This window comes from Periplaneta americana, chromosome 9 (assembly GCF_040183065.1).
Source record: "Periplaneta americana isolate PAMFEO1 chromosome 9, P.americana_PAMFEO1_priV1, whole genome shotgun sequence".
Lineage (NCBI taxonomy): Eukaryota > Metazoa > Arthropoda > Insecta > Blattodea > Blattidae > Periplaneta > Periplaneta americana.
Window position 1 is genome coordinate 145,277,013 of NC_091125.1, and position 25,720 is coordinate 145,302,732.

The following is a 25,720-nucleotide window of genomic DNA, read 5'->3' on the forward strand; positions in this document are numbered from 1 at the left end:
CCGCGTTGAATAGCAATACTTAAGCGTTGACGCAAATAAGTAGCGCAACGGCGATCACCAGTAATGGAGATCAAAATTTGGCCGATTTGAGATACCAAAACTTTAGCGTCATGACTCCAAGGACCGAAGGTCTCCACAGCAAATGGGACAAAGATATTATATTAATATTGAATTAATTTCTCTAAATTAAAGTAAATATGTAGTAAGGTAATTATTCTAGATTCGAAAGAAGGAATTATGCGAATTTTGCTTCACACGTGTGATGTGGTACACGGCGAATGAAGTGAACCGTCTGCAAGGAGGAATAGCTTGATGCTTGATCTCGACTGCCAATTAACCTGTTAATGAAAACAGGTACAGCCCGCATGTTGTGAGTTCCGAATCAAGTGTTACGTCTACCTGAGTGCTCAAAGATGGATGGCTTCATACCTACATGGCAGCGATGCTTGTAACTATCTTAATTGGTGCTTAACCTCCAATTAGCGATGCGATATTATGTATACTGCTTCGTAGTCGATATAACAAATTTACTTAAAATATATGTCGCTACGAGTTAGCATCTGTAACCAGCTGTAAGTATCTGAAACTCGAAGAATGTGTCCTGCGGTAAACCAGAATTATAAAAGCATACTGTACGCAAAGTAGCAAAGAAAGACGAAATTATTAACACACAAATATTATAATACGGGCTATCATACATTAATATAATAACAAAATAAAATAAAATTTATAATAATATAATATAATGTAATGTAATATAATATAATATAATATAACTCGCTGCATCTGCTGTTACAATTAAACGCAATAAGTATCTCGATCTTCTGGATAGATATAATTTTGTCGTTTTCGCCGTAGAATCTATGGGCCCATGGTGTTCCGAGGCGAAGTTGTTAACTTCTGATATCGGCAAGTATTTATCAGTACTTAACGGTGACTCTCGCCAAAGAATTAGTATTTCCATTCAACGAGGGAACGCTATAAGTGTTATGGGAACTTTTCCAGAATCTAAATCGTTGGAAGAAATATTTTATTTCGTGTAGAGCTGTAGAGGGTATTTCACATCCTTTACTTTTGTTGTTAATTTTTAGTTTGTCCCTTACTCAATTGTTTAATTTAATTTCAAAATTTAATTAAAGTTTATTTTGTATATTCGGAAATTATAGTCATAGGCATGTGAAATATTTCCTAACCAGTTAACTCTTCTGATGTTGACTAAATTCTTAAAAAATATGGAAATTAATTGCATTACGGAACATGATACATTTTAAGACATATCAACGCCTGTACCAGCTTAGTGTGACTTAACTTCGCAAATGAAGCTCCAAAAAAGAAATATTGAAAAAGTCTCGTATTTTATTGCTTTCCAGCTTGTTTACAAGTTTTATAAGATGAAGATGAGACTGCTCTAATGTAATGCATTACAGTTTGTGTGCATCTTGAGACTAGTTTATTAGTGACCTAATTCAAAAACAATATAAAGAGATTCTACCACATCATTTGTTAGCAAAAACAAAATTAAGAATATAAATAATGGTATCAGAGATCAGATTAATTTGTTATATGTTAAATTAGATGTTTATATTATGTTTGTGAGTAACAAGTGTTGCAACATGAATTTAATTTTCTGTGCTGTTAGCAAAAGCTGTTGTATATAATTAACAGCCTATGTTTAGCTAATAATAAATATGGAATTAATGACATATAATATAATATAATTACAATACAATACAATACAATAACTGTTGTTTAGTTAACTGTCCGAAGACAGGTCTGAACCCCACAAGTGATACCAACAAGAACATGGCGCCACTTATGAGGGAACTAGGCCAGGAGATAATGTGGTAGAGTATACAATTCCTTTCGCCCTCCATTGCATAAATCACCGATTAGCTACATATTCCACTAATCATACTTTAGATGTATGCAAACAGTTGTTGTTCTTCTGACACATATCGTCAAGTGAGATGTAGCCTACTGCCTGATAGTAGATGTACCTTACCTATCAGCCAGAATCTGAATCAGAAGTAAATATAATATAATCTAAATGATATAATATAATATAATATAATATAATATAATATAATATAATATAATATAATATAATATAATATAATATAATATAATATAATATAATAATAGTACATTATGCAACGAGCCTATAATGATAGTAATTAAGAATCGAGTATGGATATTTATGGAACGAGCGCAAGTGAGTTTCATAATTTTCATACGAGCTTCTTAATGACCATTATAGGCGAGTTTCATACGACTTTTTATGCTCGACCATATTTCTAACTTGAAATTACCGGTATTCAGATGTATACATTTTATTTGTATCTGACAAGATCGGAAGTGACCTTGTTCTATATCGTGAATTGTGAGATGTGCGCAGACGCGAAAGTATTGATTTTTTCCGAGGAACAATAATGTCATTGACTTTGACGTAGTCCCGTTAAACTTGATAATATTATAATATTATAACCTTGATTATTGAATTCGACATTGAAAAACGAGATGACAGATTGAATTTATTTGAATATTATTTACAATTAACGCTAATTATTATAGTAACAGAACATAACCTTCTGCGACAGTATTGGATTTCCAGCCTCCGTGACTTTTCGCTAATTCTCTTTCGATTGCATATCCGAGAATAATCTATACTTGCGGTTTTATAACGGTACAAAGCTGAATTGTCATTGGCTGAACACATGTAAGCTGAGTTATCATTGGCTGAAGACCTGTACTTTAATGAGTAGGTGTACTTTAATGACATGCATTAAAGGACTGCTACCAGGTGTATAATTAGTACATTTGGGCATGGTCGAGCATAAAATATAATACAATATAATGTAATGTAATATAATATAATATGTTGGGAGGCCGGAGGGAAAAAGACCTTTACGGAGGCCGAGACGTAGATGGGAGGATAATATTAAAATGGATTTGAGGGAAGTGGGTTATGATGATAGAGAATAGATTAATCTTGCTCAGGATAGGGACCAATGGAGAGCTTATGTGAGGGCGGAAATGAACCTCCGGGTTCCTTAAAAGCCAGTAAGTAAGTATAATATAATATAATATAATATAATATAATATAATATAATATAATATAATATAATATAATATAACATAATATAATATAATATAATATACGACACGACACAACAGAATATATGATATAATGCAAAGTAACGTAACATAACATAATATAACGTTTCGGAGTTGCACTCGGGCGCGGGTTCGATTCCCGCTTGGGCTGATCACTTGATTGGGGTTTTTCTGATATTTTCCCCATACGTAAGGCAAATATCAAGTAACCTGTGATGAATTGTCGGCCTCATCTCGCCAAATACCGTGTCGCTATTACCAATTTCATCGACTCTAAATAAACCTGCAATTGATACTGCGTCGTTAAATAATCAAGTAAAAAGTAACGTAACATAATATACAGTAATTAATACAATACAAATACAATATTCAGGAAGTTCGAATTAATATACTTTGAAAAGTGATATTAGTTATGAAAAGAAATAAGTTTTGCTAATGAACCCATAATGGCTTTAGAAGTGTTGTTTCGCGTCTGGCCACTAGACAAATTTCTTGTTCGTTCATGTAGTGGAATTCAAGGATCTAGATTTCATTGATTAATAGTCTTCTGCCTCGAACTTTTCTCCCGTTCACCATTCCTTCCAGTGCATCGTTCAGTAGACAGTTTCTTCTCAGCTAGTGGCCCAACCAACTTCCTTTCCTCTTCCTGATCAGTTTTAACATTATTCTTTCTTCACTCACTCTTTCCAACACAGCTTCATTTCTTATTCTGTCTGTCCATTTCACACGCTGCATTCTTCTCCATATCAACATTTCAAACGTTTCTAGTCACTTCACTTCGTCGTAATGTCCGTGTTTCTGCTTCATATAATGCCATATTCCACTCAAAGCACTTTACTTGTCTCTTCCTTGGTTCCCGGATCCATATTATAAGTTTTATTAAGACCACACTCTTAATTCTTATTGATGGTGTATGATTTCCACTACGTTCCAGTGATTACTAGCTAGGCATTGCATAGCCTCCGATGTTTGAGGATCCAGTAAAATAAAAAATAGGTTTTCCCGTAAGTATGTGTGTGATTACCTCTGTAATTACATTTTCGATTGACTGTTAGCGAAATTTTTATTTTCTTCTGTTGACAATCATGTATTTTTATCCGCAACTCTTTGCCTAATGTCACTCAGCACATTTTCATGGCAAGTAATTAAATATCTTTAAGGGGAAGTTACTTTTCAAGGTGCTTTCCTGTTGGTTTAATGTTCCATGAAAGCTTGAAACCATGACTTTTCAGTTTTTTAAAGGAGTCGTCTGCACGTACGAACATGTGACAGTGGCCTTACAAAATTCCGATTCATTTCCAGGAACTGATGAAGTTGAGGGCATTTCTTTCTCTCTTTTTGAACTTCATAGTTTAAGTTATTTTGTGTTTTCTGGCAGCTTCGTATTGCAGTTAGTAGAGGTACTGACTAAGACTGGAAGTTCCCGATTTCGATCTCGGGTTATTTTATTTATCTATCTATCTATCTATCTATCTATCTATCTATCTATCTATCTATCTATCTATCTATCTATCTATCTATCTATCTATCTATCTATCTGTCTGTCTGTCTGTCTGTCTGTCTGTCTGTCTGTCTGTCTGTCTGTCTGTCTGTCTGTCTGTCTGTCTGTCTGTCTGTCTGTCTGTCTGTCTGTCTGTCTGTCTGTCTGTCTGTCTGTCTGTCTGTCTGTCTGTCTGTCTATCTATCTATCTATCTATCTATCTATCTATCTATCTATCTATCTATCTATCTATCTATCTATCTATCTATCTATCTATCTATCTATCTATCTATCTATCTATCTATCTATCTATCTATCCATCCATCCATCCATCCATCCTCCATCCATCTATCTACCTGTCTACCTGTCTGTCTGTCTGTCTGCCTGTCTGTCTATCCATCCATCCATCCACCCACCCATCCATCCATCCATTTATTTATTTATTTATTTATTTATTTATTTATTTACTTATTTATTTATTTATTTATTTAGCCTGGTAGAGATAAGGCCATCGGACCTTGTATAGTATTATGAATACTATTAAAATTATAATTACAATTAATATTAAATTTACAAATACAATAAAAATCAGAGTACTAAAAGATTATCTGATTAATAAAAGCTAGACAGTTCATTATAAAAGTTAAGAAGAGAGAAACATTTTTTTTATTAATTAAGTAAAAATTAAACCTACTCCACGCAGTAAGAAAATGAAAATGGCAGAATTGTTAGAATTGTCAAACTTTTCAGGATCCATTCAAATAAAAGATTTTTAATTTGCTTTATATTGTGGCAAACTTACATGTATTTGTCTTTAGTAGCCTAGTATTAAGAAAACAAAGTTTTGAAATATTGTCTAAACTATCCCAGTGTCCTTAAGAAACAGCTATTGTCTTTGGCAGGATTTAAACCCGCGATTCTCGAATATAATGTCGAACGCAATAACATCTCCATCACATCTGACTACTGCAATCTGTATTCATGTTGATTATGCATCGAATGTGAGCTTAATACAAAGGTAACTTTTAATGGCCAGTATTTCTGAACTACAGTATACTGTTTATTTCAAATTTCAAATGCATCGGAAGATGCTATAACATGGTCAAGTACAAATTTATATAATACAGAAGAGAACATATAATACAGAATAATACATCGGACTACAGAATATAATTACATCAACAGAAATAGAAATAAAATAATACAATACAATCGATATAAGAAGAGGAGACAATAATATTAACAAAATTTGAAACCGAATGAGCAGTGCTCGTGTTCGGTCGCAGTTCAGATATATTATTAATTGCTATAAGAGGAATATAGGAAATAAAATAAAATAGGAACTAAAATTAAAATTACAGGTACAATGAAATTATATAATATAATATATTATTAATATAAGGGGAAGTCCACATCTGTGGAGTAACGGGTAGCGCGTCTAGCCGCGAAACCAGATGGCCTGGGTTCGATTCTCGGTCGGGGCAAGTTACCTGGTTGAGGTTTTTTCCGGGGTTTTCCCTCAACCCAATATGAGCAAATGCTGGATAACTTTCAGTGTTGGACCCTGAACTCATTTCATCGGCATTATCACCTTCATCTTATTCAGACGCTAAATAACCTAAGATGTTGATAAAGCGTCGTAAAATAACCTACTAAAATAAATATAAGGGGAATATAGAAAATAAAATAGGAACTAAAATTAAAATTACAGCTACAATGAAATTATATAATACTGGGTGTTCATTTCGAAGTGCGTCATGACGTCACTGTTGATGAGTCAGCGATTTGAAGCGAGTTTCAGCTTTCATGTCAGAGAAGTTACCTATTAATCAAGGCGTTCAATCTGAACTTGAGAACATGTACGGTATAACTTGAACGTCGTAGCAACAGATGGGGTCTCTACTGTCTACCATAACCTCTTTCGAACTGTGTTTTGCGCGGGCAAGTCATATGCAGGGTATTTGTTATCATCGGTTGCGTACGGCAACATTCCACAACACAAATCAAATGCTCCTTGTCCATGTTGACCGTCGAAGTTAATGTCAACAAATACGTAAGTAATCGTCTTAACTCTCTCCACATATCCCGACAGTAAGAAAAAAACTCACTTCAGTACATGTTTCGAAACAGTTCACATTCCTGTCACTACCGGCGTTGCCGTACGTATCAGTAAGTACTCTTCTGAATGAACGCCGTACTTGCTAGGCAAGTTCTCTGGCACATAAGTAATACGCCTCTGCGGATGTGTAGGAAGATTGAATTATCTAGGCTCATCGACTAGCCACATGACAGCATACAGCGAGCTATGACACACTTTTAACTGAACATCCAGTATAATATTAACATAGAGAAGAATAATATCGTACGTGAATAAAGTAGGACAATTTATGAAAAATATATATTCCAAAATTATAGAATACAAATATAATATAGGCTGATTAATTCATACACATAGGCTATATATTTATTTAATCAAATTGAAGACATTAACACGTTTCTAATTTTCTTGTTATATGTTAATGGGTTACATGTTACAAGTTCTGGGTGTAATTTAGCTAAAGAATTATACAAACGAGGGCCAAAATTAATGCTATGCTTTAGACCAGCAGATGTGAAACATTAAGGTTCTACTAATGTTGAATTATTATTTCGTCTTGTGTCATGATTATGTGCCTGTAATATAAACTTATTACGATTTTTATGATAAAATTTTAACAGAGTATATTTATAAATTTGTTCAATATTAAATACATTATATTCAGAATAAATTAGTTTAGTTGGATAATCAAAACGTTTCTTCAAATAAATTTTAATTATTCGTTTTTGTAGTAAATTTAACGGACTAAGATTAATTTTTGCACTTCCACCCCAAACAGTAATCCCATATTGAATAATGAACAGAAAATTGACCAAAAAATAAACATTTCATAGAACTCTGAGGGGTAAGTTCTGGGTAATGGAATATGGTGCTGCATGTTGGGATCCTTACAGATTAGAACATATTAAGACACTGGAAAAGATTAAAAAACGGGCTCTCAAGTGTTGTCGTAATAATTCACCATTAAAATGGGACACACTCACGGACCGGAGAACGCGAATTCGATTATGCGCAATGTTCAAAACATACAGAAGTGAGTCTGCCTGGAGAGAAATAAAAAATAGGTTGCAGCCGTCAAATTACTCTTCAAGGAACGATCACTCATAAACTGAGGGAAAGAAGACAGAGGACGGACACTGGAAAGTTTTCTTTTCTCAATCGTACTATCAGGGACTGGAATGCTTTACCTGCAGAATTACTAAAGGCTTTACCAATAACCAAAAATGCATTTAAAAATAGGCTTAATGACTTTTCTAATAGACGGTAGTATATTATACACACTATTTAAAGGGTGTAATTGATATCTTGTTATTTAAAGTGTTCTATCAGTGAGGAAGTGTGTTGTATCAGTGAAGTGTGTAGTGTCAGTGAAGTCTATTGTGTAAGTGAAGTGTGTTGGTGTCAGTGAAGTGGCTGTGCAAAGTATTTTAACAGTGAAATGGTTAGAAGTGTTAGTGAAATCAGGTAGAACCAGTACAGTGAGTGAGTTGACAGCGAAATAAGTGTAGTGCCGAAAGGTACTTGTGTGGGTATGAACCTGTCACACTCGTGGGTCTTAGTTCGAACTTAGGGTTAAGATACAAATTGGATTTACTTTAAATGTTATTTTAAGTGGCCATGCTTAAATTTAGGATGCTCATCATTATTATTATTATTATTATTATTATTATTATTATTATTATTATTACTATTATTAATATTAATTATTGTTTTATTAGTTGTGTTTATTATTAATGGTCATTATTGAGTGTAATTAGTTACCACTGCCACCGGGTATATACCCATTTGCAGTGTGAATAAATACATACATACATACATACATACAAGTTGCATCGAAGATTAACGAATTTATAAATTGTTCGTACATAGATAACTACGATAGACCGCTCATAAACGCTAAATAACCAAGCAACAACATCTAGCTCCCCACAACATATAGGTGAATATCCATTTACCGGGGTGAACTCTTTCATCTTGGATTCCTAGCGCCTTGCCATGCTTCCGGTCGGCTTGTATGGACATCGCCTGCTGGTGATGTATAGACTACCCGCCCACTCCGATGCTGGAGAAGTTGCCTGCATAGAACGGCGAGAGAGAGAGAGAGAGAGAGAGAGAGAGCGCCCTTTGAAGCGGAACTTCTCACACGTGGTTGTAAAGGAAGTAAGATTCTCTCTTGCTCAGAAATTTCCTACAGTTGCGAAGTGCTTTGCTGAAGAAGAGGGAATTCTCAAAGGCCTTGAGGCTCAGAGAGAGTGCAGTGAAGTAACAGAACGTAGAAACAACCCATTTAAAATCAGAACGCACCTTTAATAACTCCTGACGCCATTGTTGTTCCTCGTACTGAAAATCAGACACTGCATCGAGTATTGCACAAAAATGTATTGTTGCTACCTCTTCATTCTAAAAGAAGATGAATATCACTTCCATCGTGTTATTTAATATATAGAGAAATTTATTTGCCAATAACATTTTGCAGCCTTAATACGATAAAGTCATTTTTATGGTCCTTTCTTGTCCCTACTATAGTATATTGCGATACAAGTGTGGGAAGTGCAGACCCGAGGAAAAGTTTCAAAAAAACAGCGGAGCGAGATTTTTTCAGTTTCCGAGATTCTGTTATGCACTTCACACGCATGTATTGCATACTATTTTTTTGGACGATCATTAATTTAAATTAATTAATTAATATAACTCAGTTAAGAAAGACGTTTTATATGATATTCTTATTGAATTTGGTATTCCCAAGAAACTAGTTCGATTAATTAAAATGTGTCTCAGTGAAACGTACAGCAGAGTTCGTATAGGTCAGTTTCTGTCAGATGCGTTTCCAATTCACTGCGGGCTAAAGCAAGGAGATGCACTATCACCTTTACTTTTTAACTTTGCTCTAGAGTATGCCATTAGGAAAGTCCAGGATAACAGAGAGGGCTTGGAATTGAACGGGTTACATCAGCTGTTGTCTATGCGGATGACGTGAATATGTTAGGAGAAAATCCACAAACGATTTGGGAAAACACGAGAATTTTACTGGAAGCAAGTAAAGAGATAGGTTTGGAAGTAAATCCCGAAAAGACAAAGTATATGATTATGTCTCGTGACGAGAATATTGTACAAAATGGAAATATAAAAATTGGAAATTTATCTTTTGAAGAGGTGGAAAAGTTCAAATATCTTGCAGAAACAGTAACAAATATAAATTATACTCGGAAGGAAATTAAACACACAACATATATGGGAAATGCCTCTTATCATTCGGTTGAGAAGCTTTTATCAACCGGTCTGCTGTCAACAAATCTGAAAGTTAGAATTTATAAAACAGTTATATTACCGGTTGTTCTTTATGGTTGTGAAACTTGGACTCTCACTTTGAGAGAGGAACAGAGATTAAGGGTGTTTGAGAATAAGGTGCTTAGAAAAATATTTGGGGCTAAGAGGGATGAAGTTACAGGAAAATGGAGAAAGATACACAACACAGAAGTGCACGCATTATATTCTTCACCTGACATAATTAGGAACATTAAATCCAGACGTTTGAGATGGGCAGGGCATATAGTACGTATGGGGGAATCCAGAAATGCATATAGAGTGTTAGTTGGGAGGCCGGAGGGGAAAAAGACCTTTGGGGAGGCCGAGACGTAGATGGGAAGATAATATTAAAATGGATTTGAGGGATGTGGGATATGATGATAGAGAATGGATTAATCTTGCTCAGGATAGGGACCAATGGTGGGCTTATGTGAGGGCGCAATGAACCTCCGGGTTCCTTAAAAGCCAGTAAGTAAGTAATATGTTTTAATGTTATATTGATTTTAGATAAAGATTGATTTTGTTTCTTTTAGATTTACATTTTAATGGGACTTTGGATTTTGTTGCTGTGATACTACTGTTATATACAAACTATTTCATTATTGTGTTTTGTCTTTCTGCATAAGTTGTATTTTCTACTAGTTTTGATATTAACCGTATAATTCGTAGCAGAAATGATTTTGATAACCATTATGCGGATGCTATTGAATGTAGTGATACAGAAGAAGCGTGGAAAGTAGATTGTGCTTCACTAATACCGGAGAAATCGAAACGAAGGTATGAAGAAGCATATGTGTAATTTTACTTCCCGCACGGCGTGGAGGAAAATTTAAAAACAGTATTGTTTTCTCTTTGTTGCTACAGTTACAGGGATTCGTGTGGGGATTTGAAACACTAACAGTAAGTAACAAAAAATGGACGATTGTCCAAAAATATTGTTTACATATCTCGAAAGTTGACAATACCACAGACATCTTACCTTTAAAACAACTATACGAAACTCGGAGCGATTAGCACCACATCCAACTTGTCTTTCTTCACTCACACAACATATGGACAGTCAGTTTTGCCAACATCGAAATTACCATAAAATATTCGGAGGGTTCGTACTCTTAGACTGTGCGTACTCTTATCCTACTTTCCCCTACTAAAATTTGAACAAATTTATTTCTTGAAATGTTTGCATAAGCCAGGCCTGCAGAACCCGTAAGTACGGAAAATAGGACGTCAGCCTCACTCCACTTCTATTGGAGATGATCGACTTCCGCGTAGAGTAGTTTACATTCTTTGCCCGTGCAAGGTCCATCAGTAGCGGCACTGTAATTTTCAAAAAGGATTGTAATAAATTAATTGTATTTATAATGCGTTATCTCGTTTCAGGGTTTACAATTATGCTAGATTTCCTGTCGGTAGTTTCTTTGAGATTTCTTTGCACTTAACCTGTTGTAGATTTTCGAAAACTTTCCTCCGATCATCACCTACGGAAACATAAATGTATAACATTTAAGTAATTGACCTTGAAAGCCGCTATTAATTTCAATTCAAAATAAACACAACGAGTGACGTCCTTAATTTAACAGTATATAAATAAATAATCAATATACAGTTCGTAATAATGAATTCACCCGAAAGTTTGTGCATTACATAATTCTTAATATGGGCTTTGTTGAAATGTGGTTTAATATTGACATGACGAATAAAAATAAATTGGATGGGACACAGTAAAAAAAGCAATTCTCTCGTCTTCAACAACCAAATAATAATATTCCCATTTCCTTTGGAAATAGTATTTCTTCACGGGTTTAGATTTTGCCATGTTCCAGTTCTCTTTAAACTGCAGTGCGCGTATTGTGTATATATAATTTATTTATTTATATATTTATTTGTCTGGAGTGCGTTACAATTTTGAATGACAGCATTGACATCCGGTCATATAGCTATCACTCACTTATCAACGTACAATTTATTTATCGTCCTATTACTAGTAAAAACCAGTTAATACCAGTAATGCAAGTTTTGTAAAAACAAGAGTTACGACTTTATTAATGCACGAAAAATCAAAATAAATTCTTCAAATAATGTAATTGATTTGTTACCTGCATGCAACATTTCGGACTTATTTCATTTTAGTAGAATACAGAGCACGGAGAGACAAGTCGGGGACTGTACTTAACTTATTTTACACAAAAAGTGGACTTACTAATAATAGGACGACATATACATGGGTAGACCTTCTTACATTATATGCATACATACGTTTTAAAATTTATTTTACATGTCTTTTAACATATTTATTTCCCTCATTCATTTTTCGCTTACTTTCTAAAGATATGTTCCTAAGGATTTTATTATCTGCTCATTTGTAATTCTTGATAGCGTATTGTATACCTGCCGCCGCGAGAATGAATGTTGATGCAGCCGAACGTAACTAGAACGCTATGACCGCACAGGTAGAAAAGGTGGGTGGGGTAAGAAAAGGGAGGAAAGCAGTCGCTCTGGGAAGCTACAGTTCTGCAGGTCTGCCATAAGCTATATTTTTTCAGACAGGTTTTGGGTGTTATGCCTTCATAATATAATAATAATAAATTTAGCTTCCCTTGCGAAAAGGTTGCCAAATTTGACAAAGCGTATTAGCCTATATATAATTTGGAAACACACCTAAAAGGTAAAATGATATAAGGTAAACTAGGGTCTGTTGGACAGTCGGGCATGTTGGACACTCCGTACCTTAACGTGTTACCACGCCACTTGTGGGCACCACATTCTGCTAGAAGTCAATGACAGAAGTAGCCCCACTCGTGGCTACTTCCGTCATTGACTTCTAGCTGAATGTGGTGCCCACAAGTGGCGTGGTAACACGTTAAAGTACGGAGTGTCCAACATGCCCGACTGTCCAACAGACCCTAGTTTACCCTACATTTGAAACAGTTAGGGAATCGAATATACAAAATGTCAGAAAAATTTACACCAAAGTAACGTTTGTGCTCATTTACAGTTAAGAAGGGGGGATATCATCAGATATACCGCGAGAAAGATAATAGTACGGATTTATTGGGATTGATATCTAAACCAATTAACAGCCATCGGTTAAGATAACTTGAAATTTCTATTATCACTCCCATACAAGTGATTTCTCAATATCTGAACCGATCCTTCGAGGGCACTAATGGCTATTTCCTTCACAATGCTGTGTGTTAGCCCCAGGTTTTTACATTTGTTGGCAAAGAAGGAGGGTATGGTACCTCGTGCTCCCACCATCAGGCCTATTACATCAATGTGGGACAGGCTATATTTATCTTTATAGAACGGGATTGTTGGTTCATAGATCCGTTTCTTTTTACTGTCCACCTCATGCGGTTGATCTGCATGTGTCTCAAATCTGATGGTGGGATCGAGAATGTATGCCGAGTTGTTCTTAATGGCAATGATATCAATTCGCCGAACACTTCCTTGTGTGGATATTCATTATAACGCCAGTATTCCAGCCACATGTAGCCTTATTGGGATTTTTTATCGAAATCTTTTACAAGCTTCTATAGAATTTGAGGAATATTAATTTCTTTATGCAGTGTAGCACGAGAGAATAGAAATGATTACATTATTTGTAACACGAGTCTCCTCTGCGTGACAGAAGGCAGTCAACAAAAGGGTGGAGTGTGGGTATTGGCCTTATAGGCTGTATGATAGAGCAGCTGACGAACCGTCCCAATAATGTGGTGACTGTGTGGACACGAGATAATAAAAAGTACAAACTCATAGTAACGCATTGTGCGCCCGGTTCATTGGCTTTATTTAATGCTCCGAGTTGTAATTAAAATGTGCTGAATGAATAGCCCGAAACCAGACAGCAAATTATATTACATTACCAGGCTTTTCTTTGTAGCAGTTCAACAGAAAATAAAAAAGTTGAGCGTAAATTGCGCATATTCTCTCATTATAAATTTTGCGCTCCAACTTTTGGAACATGTTATATTCGTTGGTTCAGTGGTTATAATTTATTACATCCAAGTTTGAGTTCATATAGCATGATATAACTTGTTGAAAGCAGTGATAGATATTCTTCTTGAAAATAGCAGTAGATATCTCTAATAACTCTTTATAAATCCTTTACCGGTTGTTCTGTACGGTTGTGAAACTTGGATTCTCACTTTGAGAGAGGAACAGAGGCTAAGAGTGTTTGAAAATAAGGTGCTTAGGAAAATATTTGGCCCTAACAAGCAAACGTTCTGATGGGGGCAGATAAAAAAGTTAAATTTTTTTCTTTCACCATGTTAATAATGTCAAAAGAAGGGCTTATACAAATTTTGGCCACTCGAGCGCAATTACGAGACCGTCCAGAAAGTGATTTTCCCTGGGGCCGTTTATAGAAAAAAACAGAATTGCATGAAAATATTTATTGAAACAGATACAGCAATTGTTGCGCTATTTGTCAACATATCCCCCACTGGAATTGAGATATTTGTCATACCATGGGATCAATTTTTGTGTCGTAGAAGTCAGCCGCCTCAGATTGAACCAGCGTTTGACTGCGTCTGCAACTCTCTCTGTCGAGCCCATGATATGAAAAAGTCTCAGTTCCGATGAAAAATATGTTTAAAAATAGCTCAACAATTGCTATGTCTGTTGCAATAAATTTGTCCAATGAAATTTTGTTTTCTTTTCTGTTAACGGCCCCTGGCGAACTTATTTTTTACGGCCCTCGTAATTGCGGTCGAGTGGCCAAAATTTGTATAAGCACTTCTTTTGACATTATTAACATGGTGGAAGAAAAAAAATTATTTTTTTTATCTGCCCCCTTCAGAACGTTTACTTGTAAGAGGGATGAAGTTAAGGAGAATGGAGAAAGTTACACAACGCAGAACCCCATGCATTCTATTCTTCGCCTGACATATTCATTTAGTGTTCTGCCCGAGGACAAGTCTTTCACTGCAAACCCAGCTTTCTCCAATCTTTCATATTTTCTACCTTCCTTTTCGTTTACTCGTATGATCCATATATCTTAATGTCGTCTATGATCTGATATTTTCTTCTACCCCGAACTCTTCTTCCGTTCACCATTCCTTCAGTAGGCAGTTTCTTCTCAGTCAGTGACCAAACCAATTCCTTTTCCTCTTCCTGATCAGTTTCAGCATCATTCTTTCTTCACCCATTCTTTCCAACACAGCTTCATTTCTTATTCTGTCTGTCCATTTCACACGTTCCATTCTTCTCCATATCCACATATATCCATTCAGCGTACCTATCGCTGAAGTTCATTAAATAACATATGAAACTATTTATTATGAAGAAATGGAGGAAGAAGCGGGTACCTTTCTTATTCACTTTTCAGCAGCTTTTTGCGAAAAATTATTTGCCTTTCTTGTTTATTTTTGTGCGTAAAATGTTGCAAGAAATATTTGCCACTCTTATTTAGTCTTACCAGCAACAAGTTATTGAAATTATTAGGCCTACTTGCCATTCCTATTGAAATTTATTAAGTGGAAAGTAAATTTTCTGTCTCCTTCGAATGCTTATCTAGTTAGGGTATTGGCTTTATTTCATTTTCAGCTATATATTATTTCGTTTTTCGTTGTTCAAAAGAGATTGTTCTAAGCATTCATTTTTTTCTGTCAAAGCTCTATGTATTTCTTCATTGCATATTTGCTGGCCGTTTCTTCTTTGTTTCTTTTGTTCTTTTCAGCTCTCCGTTTGCTGCATTGTGTATTATATTTTTAATATTTTGTACCTGTTAAATTTAATTTTCTTAGAACTGTTTTTAATTTGCGTTATTAATTTTTTTGTTAAATCTACCCTATTCTTTCTTTTGATAACCTTTTTTTTTGTATGATTCTTGCGAGTTGCTTCCCTTTGTGTAATATTTCTGCAAGATATTTAGTTTATTTCGAACTAGGTCATGCTCAGAGCTTGCGTCTGGATCTCTATACATACGTATCTTGTATAAGGTTCGATATGTTAGCTTCTTTATTACCAGTAATATAACTGACTCAGTCATTTTACAAAGGGCTTTATTCCGAAGTCACATCAATTAGATCTCCATAAAAATGGCCTTATTCCAAAAACGGAGCCTTTTCAAATGTTCCGTAAAAATTTTTCAGCTTTCTTACATCTTAATGAATCCACGAAATAATTTCATTTCTTAACAGAAAGATGTATTTGAGTATGACGAATATAATAGCGTTTGTAGCTGACTTTATAAAAAAAATGGAATGAAACCCTTGTTAACATGACTGATTTAATTGATTTTACATGACTATTTCATTTATATGACGTCATTCCATTTTCGGCCGATGAAGTGTAATGAAATTTTGAATTCCAACCAATCACAGTCATACATCGCGATAATTTCTGCACCTCGATTTATCACTATCAATTTATCACATGTTCGTTCTTTTGTTTAGTAAGTGTCGCCAACTGCTTTCCCGTAAATCGATGAACATGAATCCATTGTACTAAACAAAGTGCGAAATCCTACTTCCACATCTACATCTTCATCTTCTAATTCCATGTCCATTGTATCTAAAGAAAATGACACTCCTTCATAACAATTGTTCATTTAATTAATGTATTAATCAGGTTATTTGTAACTATAATATACTTATTTACTTACTGGCTTTTAAGGAACCCGGAGGTTCATTGCCGCCCTCACATAAGCCCGCCATTGGTCCCTATCCTGAGCAAAATTAATCCATTCTCTATCATCATATCCCACCTCCCTCAAATCCATTTTAACATTATCTTCCCATCTACGTCTCGGCCTCCCTAAAGGTCTTCTTCCCTCCGGCCTCCCAACTAACACTCTATATGCATTTCTGGATTCGCCCATACGTGCTACATGCCCTGCCCATCTCAAACGTCTGGATTTAATGTTCCTAATTATGTCAGGTGAAGAATAATACAATGCGTGCAGTTCTGTGTTGTGTAACTTTCTCCATTCTCCTGTAACTTCATCCCTCTTAGCCCCAAATATTTTTCTAAGTACCTTATTCTCAAACACCCTTAACCTCTGTTCCTCTCTCAAAGTGAGAGTCCAAGTTTCACAACCATAAAGAACAACCGGTAATTCTAACTTTCAGATTTTTCGACAGCAGACTGGATGATAGAAGTTTCTCAACCGAATAATAACAGGCATTTCCCATATTTATTCAGTGTTTAATTTCCTCCCGAGTATCATTTATATTTGTTAGTGTTGCTCCCAGATATTTGAACTTCTCCACCTCTTCAAAAGATAAATTTCCAATTTTTATATTTACATTTCGTACAATATTCTCGTCACGAGACATAATCATATACTTTGTCTTTTCGGGATTTTCTTCCAAACCTATCTCTTTACTTGCTTCCAGTAAAATTCCCGTGTTTTCCTTAATCGTTTGTGGATTTTCTCCTAACATATTCACGTCATCCGCATAGACAAGCAGCTGATGTAACCCGTTCAATTCCAAACCCTCTCTGTTATCCTGGACTTTCCTAATGGCATACTCTAGAGGAAGTAACTATAATATAAAATGTTCAAATTAAATTATGATTTCAGCAGACAATGAAAACGTATTTCTGTTATAATAACAAAAGAAAAGCGCAGTACATGTAATTAACATTGTTAAACCTGTATTTCGCTTTCCGCAATTGGCATTACTGAATAATATTAAATTTCTTCATTGCAGTAATCTTTATTCATCTATTTCGACTTTACAATGTCTGGATATGTTAAGTATTCATAAATATACAATTATTGACATTTTGTGAGCGAATTTTAGATATATATTATTTACATTTTTATTTTATTCACGAAATAGTCCTAATAAATGTCACTCGAGATCTGAGATTTCTCAAATAAATCTCAGACCTCTTTTGACTTTACTATCGATAGTCCTCTTCTTGCTTTCTATTTTGCACTTGTTTATTTCCGTTTCCTGAAGAATGAATCGGTAATGTTCATTCTTTATAGTCCAATAACCTATCAAATTTCTTGAAATAATTCACATTACAATGATGATCGAGTTCGCCTTTTATGACATCTATAAGTTGTAATATAAGATAAAAATATAATAAAATATGTTTACAGATTAATAAATAAAATTGTAAAATATCTCAAACACAAATTAATTACGTTATCATCAAATTTCCAACCACTATTTACGTACACCATTGTCTTTTTGTATTACAAAATTGAATATACAGATTTTTATGAGATGTTTTAATCTATATATTAAATTTTCAATTGAAGAAAACCATGGTGTATACAAGGTGATTCACGAGGGTATACCGTCCCTTGCGGTGCTTATTTCCGGAGACATTCTGAGCAAAATAGCATATAAACATTTGTCCTAATCTCAATATTTTCAGAATTACACTAATTTGAAGTTGTTTGTAAAATACTTAATGGCATACTCTAGAGCAAAGTTAAAAAGTAAAGGTGATAGTGTATCTCCTTGTCTTAGCCCGCAGTGAATTGGAAAATCATCCGACAGAAATTAACCTATACGGATTCTGACGTACGTTCCACTGATACACATTTTAATTAATCAAACTAGTTTCTTGGGAATACCAAATTCAATAAGAATATCACATAAAACTTCTCTCTTAACCGAATCATATGCCTTTTTGAAATCTATGAATAACTGATGTACTGTGCCCAAATACTCCAATTTTTTTCTCCAATATCTTTCGAATACAAAAAATTTGATCAATAGTATTGTATAGTATTGTATTGTATTGTATTGTATTGTATTGTATTGTATTTATTAACATTCCATGGTATTCATACATTGCTTACAGCTAGAATGTGGAACAAGTCAAAAAGCTTAATACTATTATAAAATTTTAATTCATAGCCACAGTCTAGATGTAATATATACAGACGAGATTTACAAAATATAGTCTACTAGTACAGCACAAAGTTTTAGTATCAATTTCATAAAGTGTTATTGAATGGCATGAATTCACCTACAGAATAGAAGGCGTGAGAAATTAGGTACTTCTTCAATTTGGCCCTAAATAAATTTATGTTTTGAGTTTCATTATTTATATCGCTAGGGAGGCTAATAAAAATTTTTACTGTTATATAACGCACTCCTTTTTGATAGCACGATAGACTTGCTGATGGAGCATGAAAGTCATTCTTGACGTGTATTTATGCTATGAACTGTTGAATTACTTACAAAGTTTTCACGATTACATACGAGGAAGATTATTAATGAAAAGATATACTGACAAGCCATGGGCATTATTTGTAGTTTTTTGAAAATAGTCCTACACGACTCCCTAGATTTCGCACCTACTATTATTCTAATTACTCTTTTTTGTAATAGAAATATACTGTTACTATCTGTGGAATTTCCCCAGAATATTATTCCGAAACTCATTACCAGGGAAAGGATTTATATGTAAATACATATTTACTTATAAAGCTAATATAATTTATATTTTGCATTATCTTTATGTTTCACAATGTGTAGGGTTGAAAAATCCTACTTTTATTTTCCATATTTTTTCATATTTTAGAGTTTAGTACATATTTTCGTTAATTTCCATATATTTTCCATATTTCATATAAAACAGTCCATATTATATTAGGTTTAACAATAAAACAAAACAAAATTCCATTAACTTTTAAAAATACATTTCAACAATAGAGATTTAAACACATGTTCAGTAATCCCTTTAACATCAGAGTTATTTGAAAATTAGCAGTCCTATCAACAATGGGAAAGTAAGTTACAAAACTGTATTAATTTAATTTAAAATTTTTAACAGACTTCAGTTGTGCAGCTCAACAGTTAAATGCCAGTCAGAGTACACATAGGTTCAGTTTTGTAAATCATACTATAAAGACGGTAAATATGCCAAAAGTACGTCATTCAGTCAATTTAAAATCAAAACTAACAAGTTACATTTCAGAATTTAAAGAAGATGGTTTATCAACTGACAATAAAATATTATTTTGTAATTTGTGTCAGTGTGCAGTATCATCTACACAAAAGTTCCTGGTGCAACAACACATTACAACTAGTAAACATCAGGCCAACAAACAACTAAATTCCAAGCAGAGACAATTGTTTTTAACACAACCAACAACATCGAATGTAAGATCTGAGTTTAACATCGACCTGTGCCGTTCTCTCATCTCTGCTGATATTCCTCTCTACAAACTAAAGAATAAGGTCTTCAGGGAATTCCTTGAAAAATATACTCAACATACAATCCCGGATGAGTCAACACTTAGGAAGACGTATGCTCCATCCATCTACGATGAGACAATACAGAAGATAAGAGATGAAATTAAAGATAGTTCAATTTGGGTTTCCATTGATGAGACTCCCGACAAAGAAGGTAGACTTGTTGGTAATGTAGTTATCGGTTTGTTAAGTGAACAATATTCTGAACGAATTCTTTTACATTGTGATGTTCTAGAAAAGTGCAATAACAAAACTATAGTTAAACTGTTCAACGAAGCTATGGGTATCCTGTGGCCAAAGGGTATTATGTACGATAATGTGTTATTCTTTATTAGCGATGCTGCCCCTTATATGGTCAAAGCTGGACAAGCATTATCTGTTGTATATCCTAAATTGACTCATTTTACTTGTGTGGCGCATGCATTTCATCGTGTGGCAGAAGTGGTCAGAGACAATTTCCCTAAAGTAGATTTGTTGATTTCATCAGTGAAAAAAGTATTTCTCAAAGCTCCCAGTAGAGTTAACGTGTTGAAAGAAATGTACCCTGAAATTCCATTGCCACCAAAGCCAATTTTAACTAGATGGGGTACATGGCTAGAAGCAGTTGAATATTATGCCGAACATATAGACTCTATTAACAATGTTCTCCTTGCATTGGACTCTGAAGATGCAGTCTCAATTGATACTGCGAAAACAGTTACCTGTGACATAAGTGTGAAGAATGACTTAGCTCACATTCAGCATACATTTTCATGCATCATAAAAACGCTCAAAAGTCTCCAAAATAGGCACCTTTCATTATCTGAAAGTTTTGAAATTATAAATAGTACTGTGGAACAACTGAATCGTGGTAGAGGTAAAGTTGCAGATGCAGTAAGAGCTAAGGTGGACACTGTACTTTCAAAAAACCCTGGATATGAAGAACTACAAAAGGTTGTTGCTGTGATGAGTGGTGAATCAACAGTGAAGATTAACTTGGACTTATCCCCAGCAGACATTGTGAAATTGAATTATGTACCAGTTACTTCTTGTGACGTCGAACGCTCTTTTAGTCAGTATAAATCCATCCTCAGAGACAATAGAAGAAGATTCACTTTTCAGCACTTGAAAGAAATGTTTGTAACCTATTGTTATGGTAACAGACAATAAAAATTGTGTTTTGTTGAAACTACATTGGAAGATAAGGTACGTCCATTATATTTTTTGTTTAGTTTGATTAAAATGTACCAATATTTAACGTACATAGTCATTTTTTTTATAATTTTAAGTCCATATTTAATTCCATATTTTGGTAAAAATCCATATTTAATTCCATATTTTGGTAAAAATAACTACATATATATTTACATATTTCATATATTTTTAGTCCATATAAATCCGTTCCCTGCTCATTACCGAGTGGAAGTATGCAGAGTATATTGTTTTTAAGGTATTGATATTTACTATCTTCTGCATAGATCTAATAGCAAAACAAGCTGAATTTAGTTTGTGGGTAATTTCTTTAATATGATTTTTCCAATTTAACACATTATCGATTTCTAAGTCAAGAAATTTGGTTGTTGTTGTTTCTAATAGGGATCTATTGTTAATTATTGCGCTACAAATTTGCGACGTTGAATTTGAATCTATTACGCCTAAAACCACACTGATGATCCCTGTTATTTTATATTACGACTTGAATATGTCATAAAAAGTGAAATAATGTCATTGTAATGTGAATTATATAATGATGTTTGATGAGTTATTAGATTGTAGTGGCAATAATAGTAATATACGTTACAAGAGCGGTATGTTGAAGTTTTCATGTTTGAGGAAAAGTTCGAAAAAGCGAAACGTAGTTGAGCTTTTTTAATTTCCGAGAATTGAAAGAAAACATACCGCTCGTGTATCGTACATTATTTTGTGCGAAGATCGTTTATTACATACATGAAAGAGGAATTTCTAATTAGTTGCAATGAAATCTCCATCTTGGTTTCTGTTCAATGACGGCAAATTTGCAAAACAAAAATATCTATCTTCAACATTGTTGCTTTAAAATGTTTTCTGTGTTTACTATACTCCAGCAGGCCGTGATATACGTCTGTCTTTTTTTCTCCCAGTCTATAAATGCGAACTTAAAACAAACGGCTTCCTTAATGTTACATGCATCACGAAATGCAGTAACTTTAGTGGAGTTGTAGAGTTTACTTAATTTTTGCAAATATTTAAAAACAATAATTAACAGTGTAATTTAGGTGAAATTGCAGTGGTAAGTTTCCAATTTATAATTATTACTATGTTAAACGTCTCTAAACATAATATGTTAAAAGCCTAAAGCAGTAAAATCAATATGTCACTTAAGCGGTAAGAAGAGGGAAATTGTTATGTGTGTTCGGTTGGGAATACTGAATGTGGAATTTTAGATTTACCGTGGGTTGGTTTTGTGTGCAAACCAAGCAAATACGCACGATCTCGCACAAAAATATATGCATAGCAATCTATCATAAAAAGAACGAAAATGAATGTTAAGATGCTTATAATAGGTTATGTCTCAAATTAAATTAATTTAGTGATATTACACATCTATTCATCATCGTAATTCCTCCTTAATATTTCCATTCAACGTTTATATTACAAGGATGGCAACGTGTGTGGAAGTTTCGAGTTACAAATCGCTGATAGCTATACAGACAAAAGAGCAAGACGGAAATTCCTTCACAGAATGAGCGCATATATGTGAAAGCACAAACTGAGAAGAGGAATTCATTACTCTAGCCTAATTTACTTTCGTATTACTAATATTATTTTAAAGTTCTAAGTTGTGTTCTGAAACAAACGAATAAATAACCACATTATCTCAAATCTTCTGTTCGTGGTGCTGCGCTCTGGTGTATAAAAATAGTCGCATCGTTGTATGTCTGTATCATTTATCAGATTCTCGACATTTCAGCGTGTACGGCACCACGAATACCTCGCAGCAAGAACGGCAGCAAAAAGTAGAATTCAATTGCACCATTAGTACAGAGTTTATCTTGTTCCCTCTCTAACTCACGGCCTGACTGACGTAGTAGATTACATGAAGGAAATGTGAAAAAAAAAAAATCTAACTTTAACCTTTAGTTTATAGCAAATGAAACAAAAATAAACAATACGTCACAAAGGGTATCAGCGGGATACCTGCACAAAAACAAACTTTGTGTTTCAAATGAAAGTTTAGCGCTTTATACGTATTCAAATTTGTTAGCGTGTTTGAATTGAATTTGTTTGTAGGGATTCTGAATATCCACTAACGCATAGAGAGGTAATATGAGGCCTTGCAAATGACAAATTTGAATCATTATCTTATGCATTCTCATTATAAAAAGAGGAAAAGAAGGTATTGCTGTGCTGTAGAAAATATATTTTGAAATTTTCGTGGAAATTTATTACTGCAGCTTCCCTGACACCGGAAGTGTGGTTTTCGACGTGTAGTTTTTCCTCCACACAGCCATTTCTTCTAAAATAATGTTGTTCACGTTTAGTAGCTTATGTACAAGTCAATTTAACAGGAAATTGTAAAGAATAAATACAGGGTGTACATTTATCTTGTGCACCTATTGTAATTTTTTTTGTTTGGATAGGTATTGAAATTTTTGTTTTTGAGGGTTATGTTAGAACGAGGGGCTAACATGAGTAGGGGAGACTGTTATACCTCTAAGCACTTTTCACATTTTATTTCCTTTATTTTTGGGAAATTAAATTTTTTTAATGAAAAAATGCTTGAAATAATTATTGCAGATTCCTTTACAACTTCCTTTATGTATTTTTCTATTTTACAAATCTACTAAGGATGGAAAAAATAAAATGAAGGGATATGTATTGTGTTCAAAGGTACAACAGGTTCATGTACCTTGGAACATACCCTCTTGTAAGTTGGAACACATGGAATATAGGTAAAAATATAGCTGTAAAAACTGACAATCATATTTGAAATGTATTTGCCATCATAAACCAGAGCAGGCTTCTCTGATTTAGATTTTATTTCCTGGAGGAGCAATAACTGCATAAACAGCTTTCTTCAAGACATCCGGATTAATTGAGGATCTCTTAACTCTAGACTTACTTCATGGCATGATCTTAAAATACAAGAAAAAAAAAAACGACAGTATCGTGTACTTTGGAACATGTTCTATGGTACAACATGTTTTGTGTTCAAAGATTCAAGAGGGTGCACTTTTAAACAAATATGGCTCCCAAAACTAGAGATTCGAATAAATCATGAAAATTAAAATATGTTATTACTCACCAGATGATAGGGAACACACCGTACTTGAAAGATATTAACAAATACAATCTGGTTTTGTGTTAGAAAACATATATCAATGAACGAAATGTTTACTTTTGGTACTAAAAAACTTCTTTTGTCCACGAAACTCACACTTTGCAGTAAATCAAACTGAAACTACGACCAGAGCTACTTAGCGGCTTTCTCTGCAATCTACTTCAGTTTGAGTCCTCTAGGTAGCAGCAAAAATTAAAAAACAAAAAATTGTTCAATGGTACACTATGCTAAAGGTACAACAGTTTCCCCTAGATATTTGGTGCATGTAACTACATTATGGTACAAGTGTGCTTCCAAATATATTTTTCTCAGTTTTTATTACATTTAAGGTTCTGACAGTAATCAAAGGTGCTTAATTTTTACATTTTATTTTATAACAATATTCAGATTTAATTCATTATATTTTATTTGCTATTAATTTCCGGATCCTCGTGGTCATCTTTAATTAAGGCCGGACGATTTCTTTCTATCTCTTTTTCCGTGTCTATTAAATATAAAAAATACATTATGCTTAGAAATGAAATTTATACAACGCCATAAATAAATCATACTTGATTTACGCTATTATAGGTTAAGTAAATCAAAAATAGTTTTAATGTTATGGGGTTAAAACTGTTTGAGGACTGTTTTAGCACTAGTTATACAGTTTGATGGGCTCATGTATTTCAGAGCATAAATAAATATTTTGAATTGAAAATAAAAAGTTATAATCTATTCTTTTATATTGTAATAGACATTTATTTACTTATTTATTTATTTATTTATTATTTATTTATTTATTTATTTATTTATATAATCAATTAGTATACGTTAATGCAATCGCTTAGCGTGACCTTCACTTTTAATAGAGCTGACTTTATTTGTAAATTATGTATTGTTATATTTCTACAGTACATTAATCAGCTACTCAAGGAACACTTCAACTCAGAAATTCATTCTAAATGTTTTAACGTTCTGCTAATGCTATTAGCTGTGAGAGATGGTTGGCGTGTTAACTTACGCATTGGGCCCAGAGATGAAAGTAATTTCGAACTCTCGGATTCTGTTTAACCATGTAAATCTTGTGGATTGAAATCAATTTCTAATTAATATTTTATATTTTCAATTTCAGAAATGGAGGCAGCTCTTTGACAAGGTAAGTCCACTCTCCAATGTTTAATCTTTTTAAAATAAATATAAGAAACTTTGTGGAAATATTTTCTACTCTGCTATGAAGTTGACTCTGACTTCCTCCATCCACGTAACATCGT

At 33.9% G+C, this 25,720-nt stretch overlaps 1 protein-coding gene across 1 annotated transcript in view; it reads left to right on the forward strand.

Moving 5' to 3' along the window:
- The window catches only part of LOC138705618 (rhomboid-related protein 3-like), a 498,578-nt gene that overhangs the window by 366,818 nt on the left and 106,040 nt on the right, over positions 1 to 25,720 (forward strand). Inside the window, exon 3 of the mRNA XM_069834219.1 lies at positions 25,582 to 25,605. Coding sequence (XP_069690320.1) covers positions 25,582 to 25,605 — 24 coding nt within the window. The remainder of the gene's footprint in view (positions 1 to 25,581; positions 25,606 to 25,720) is intronic.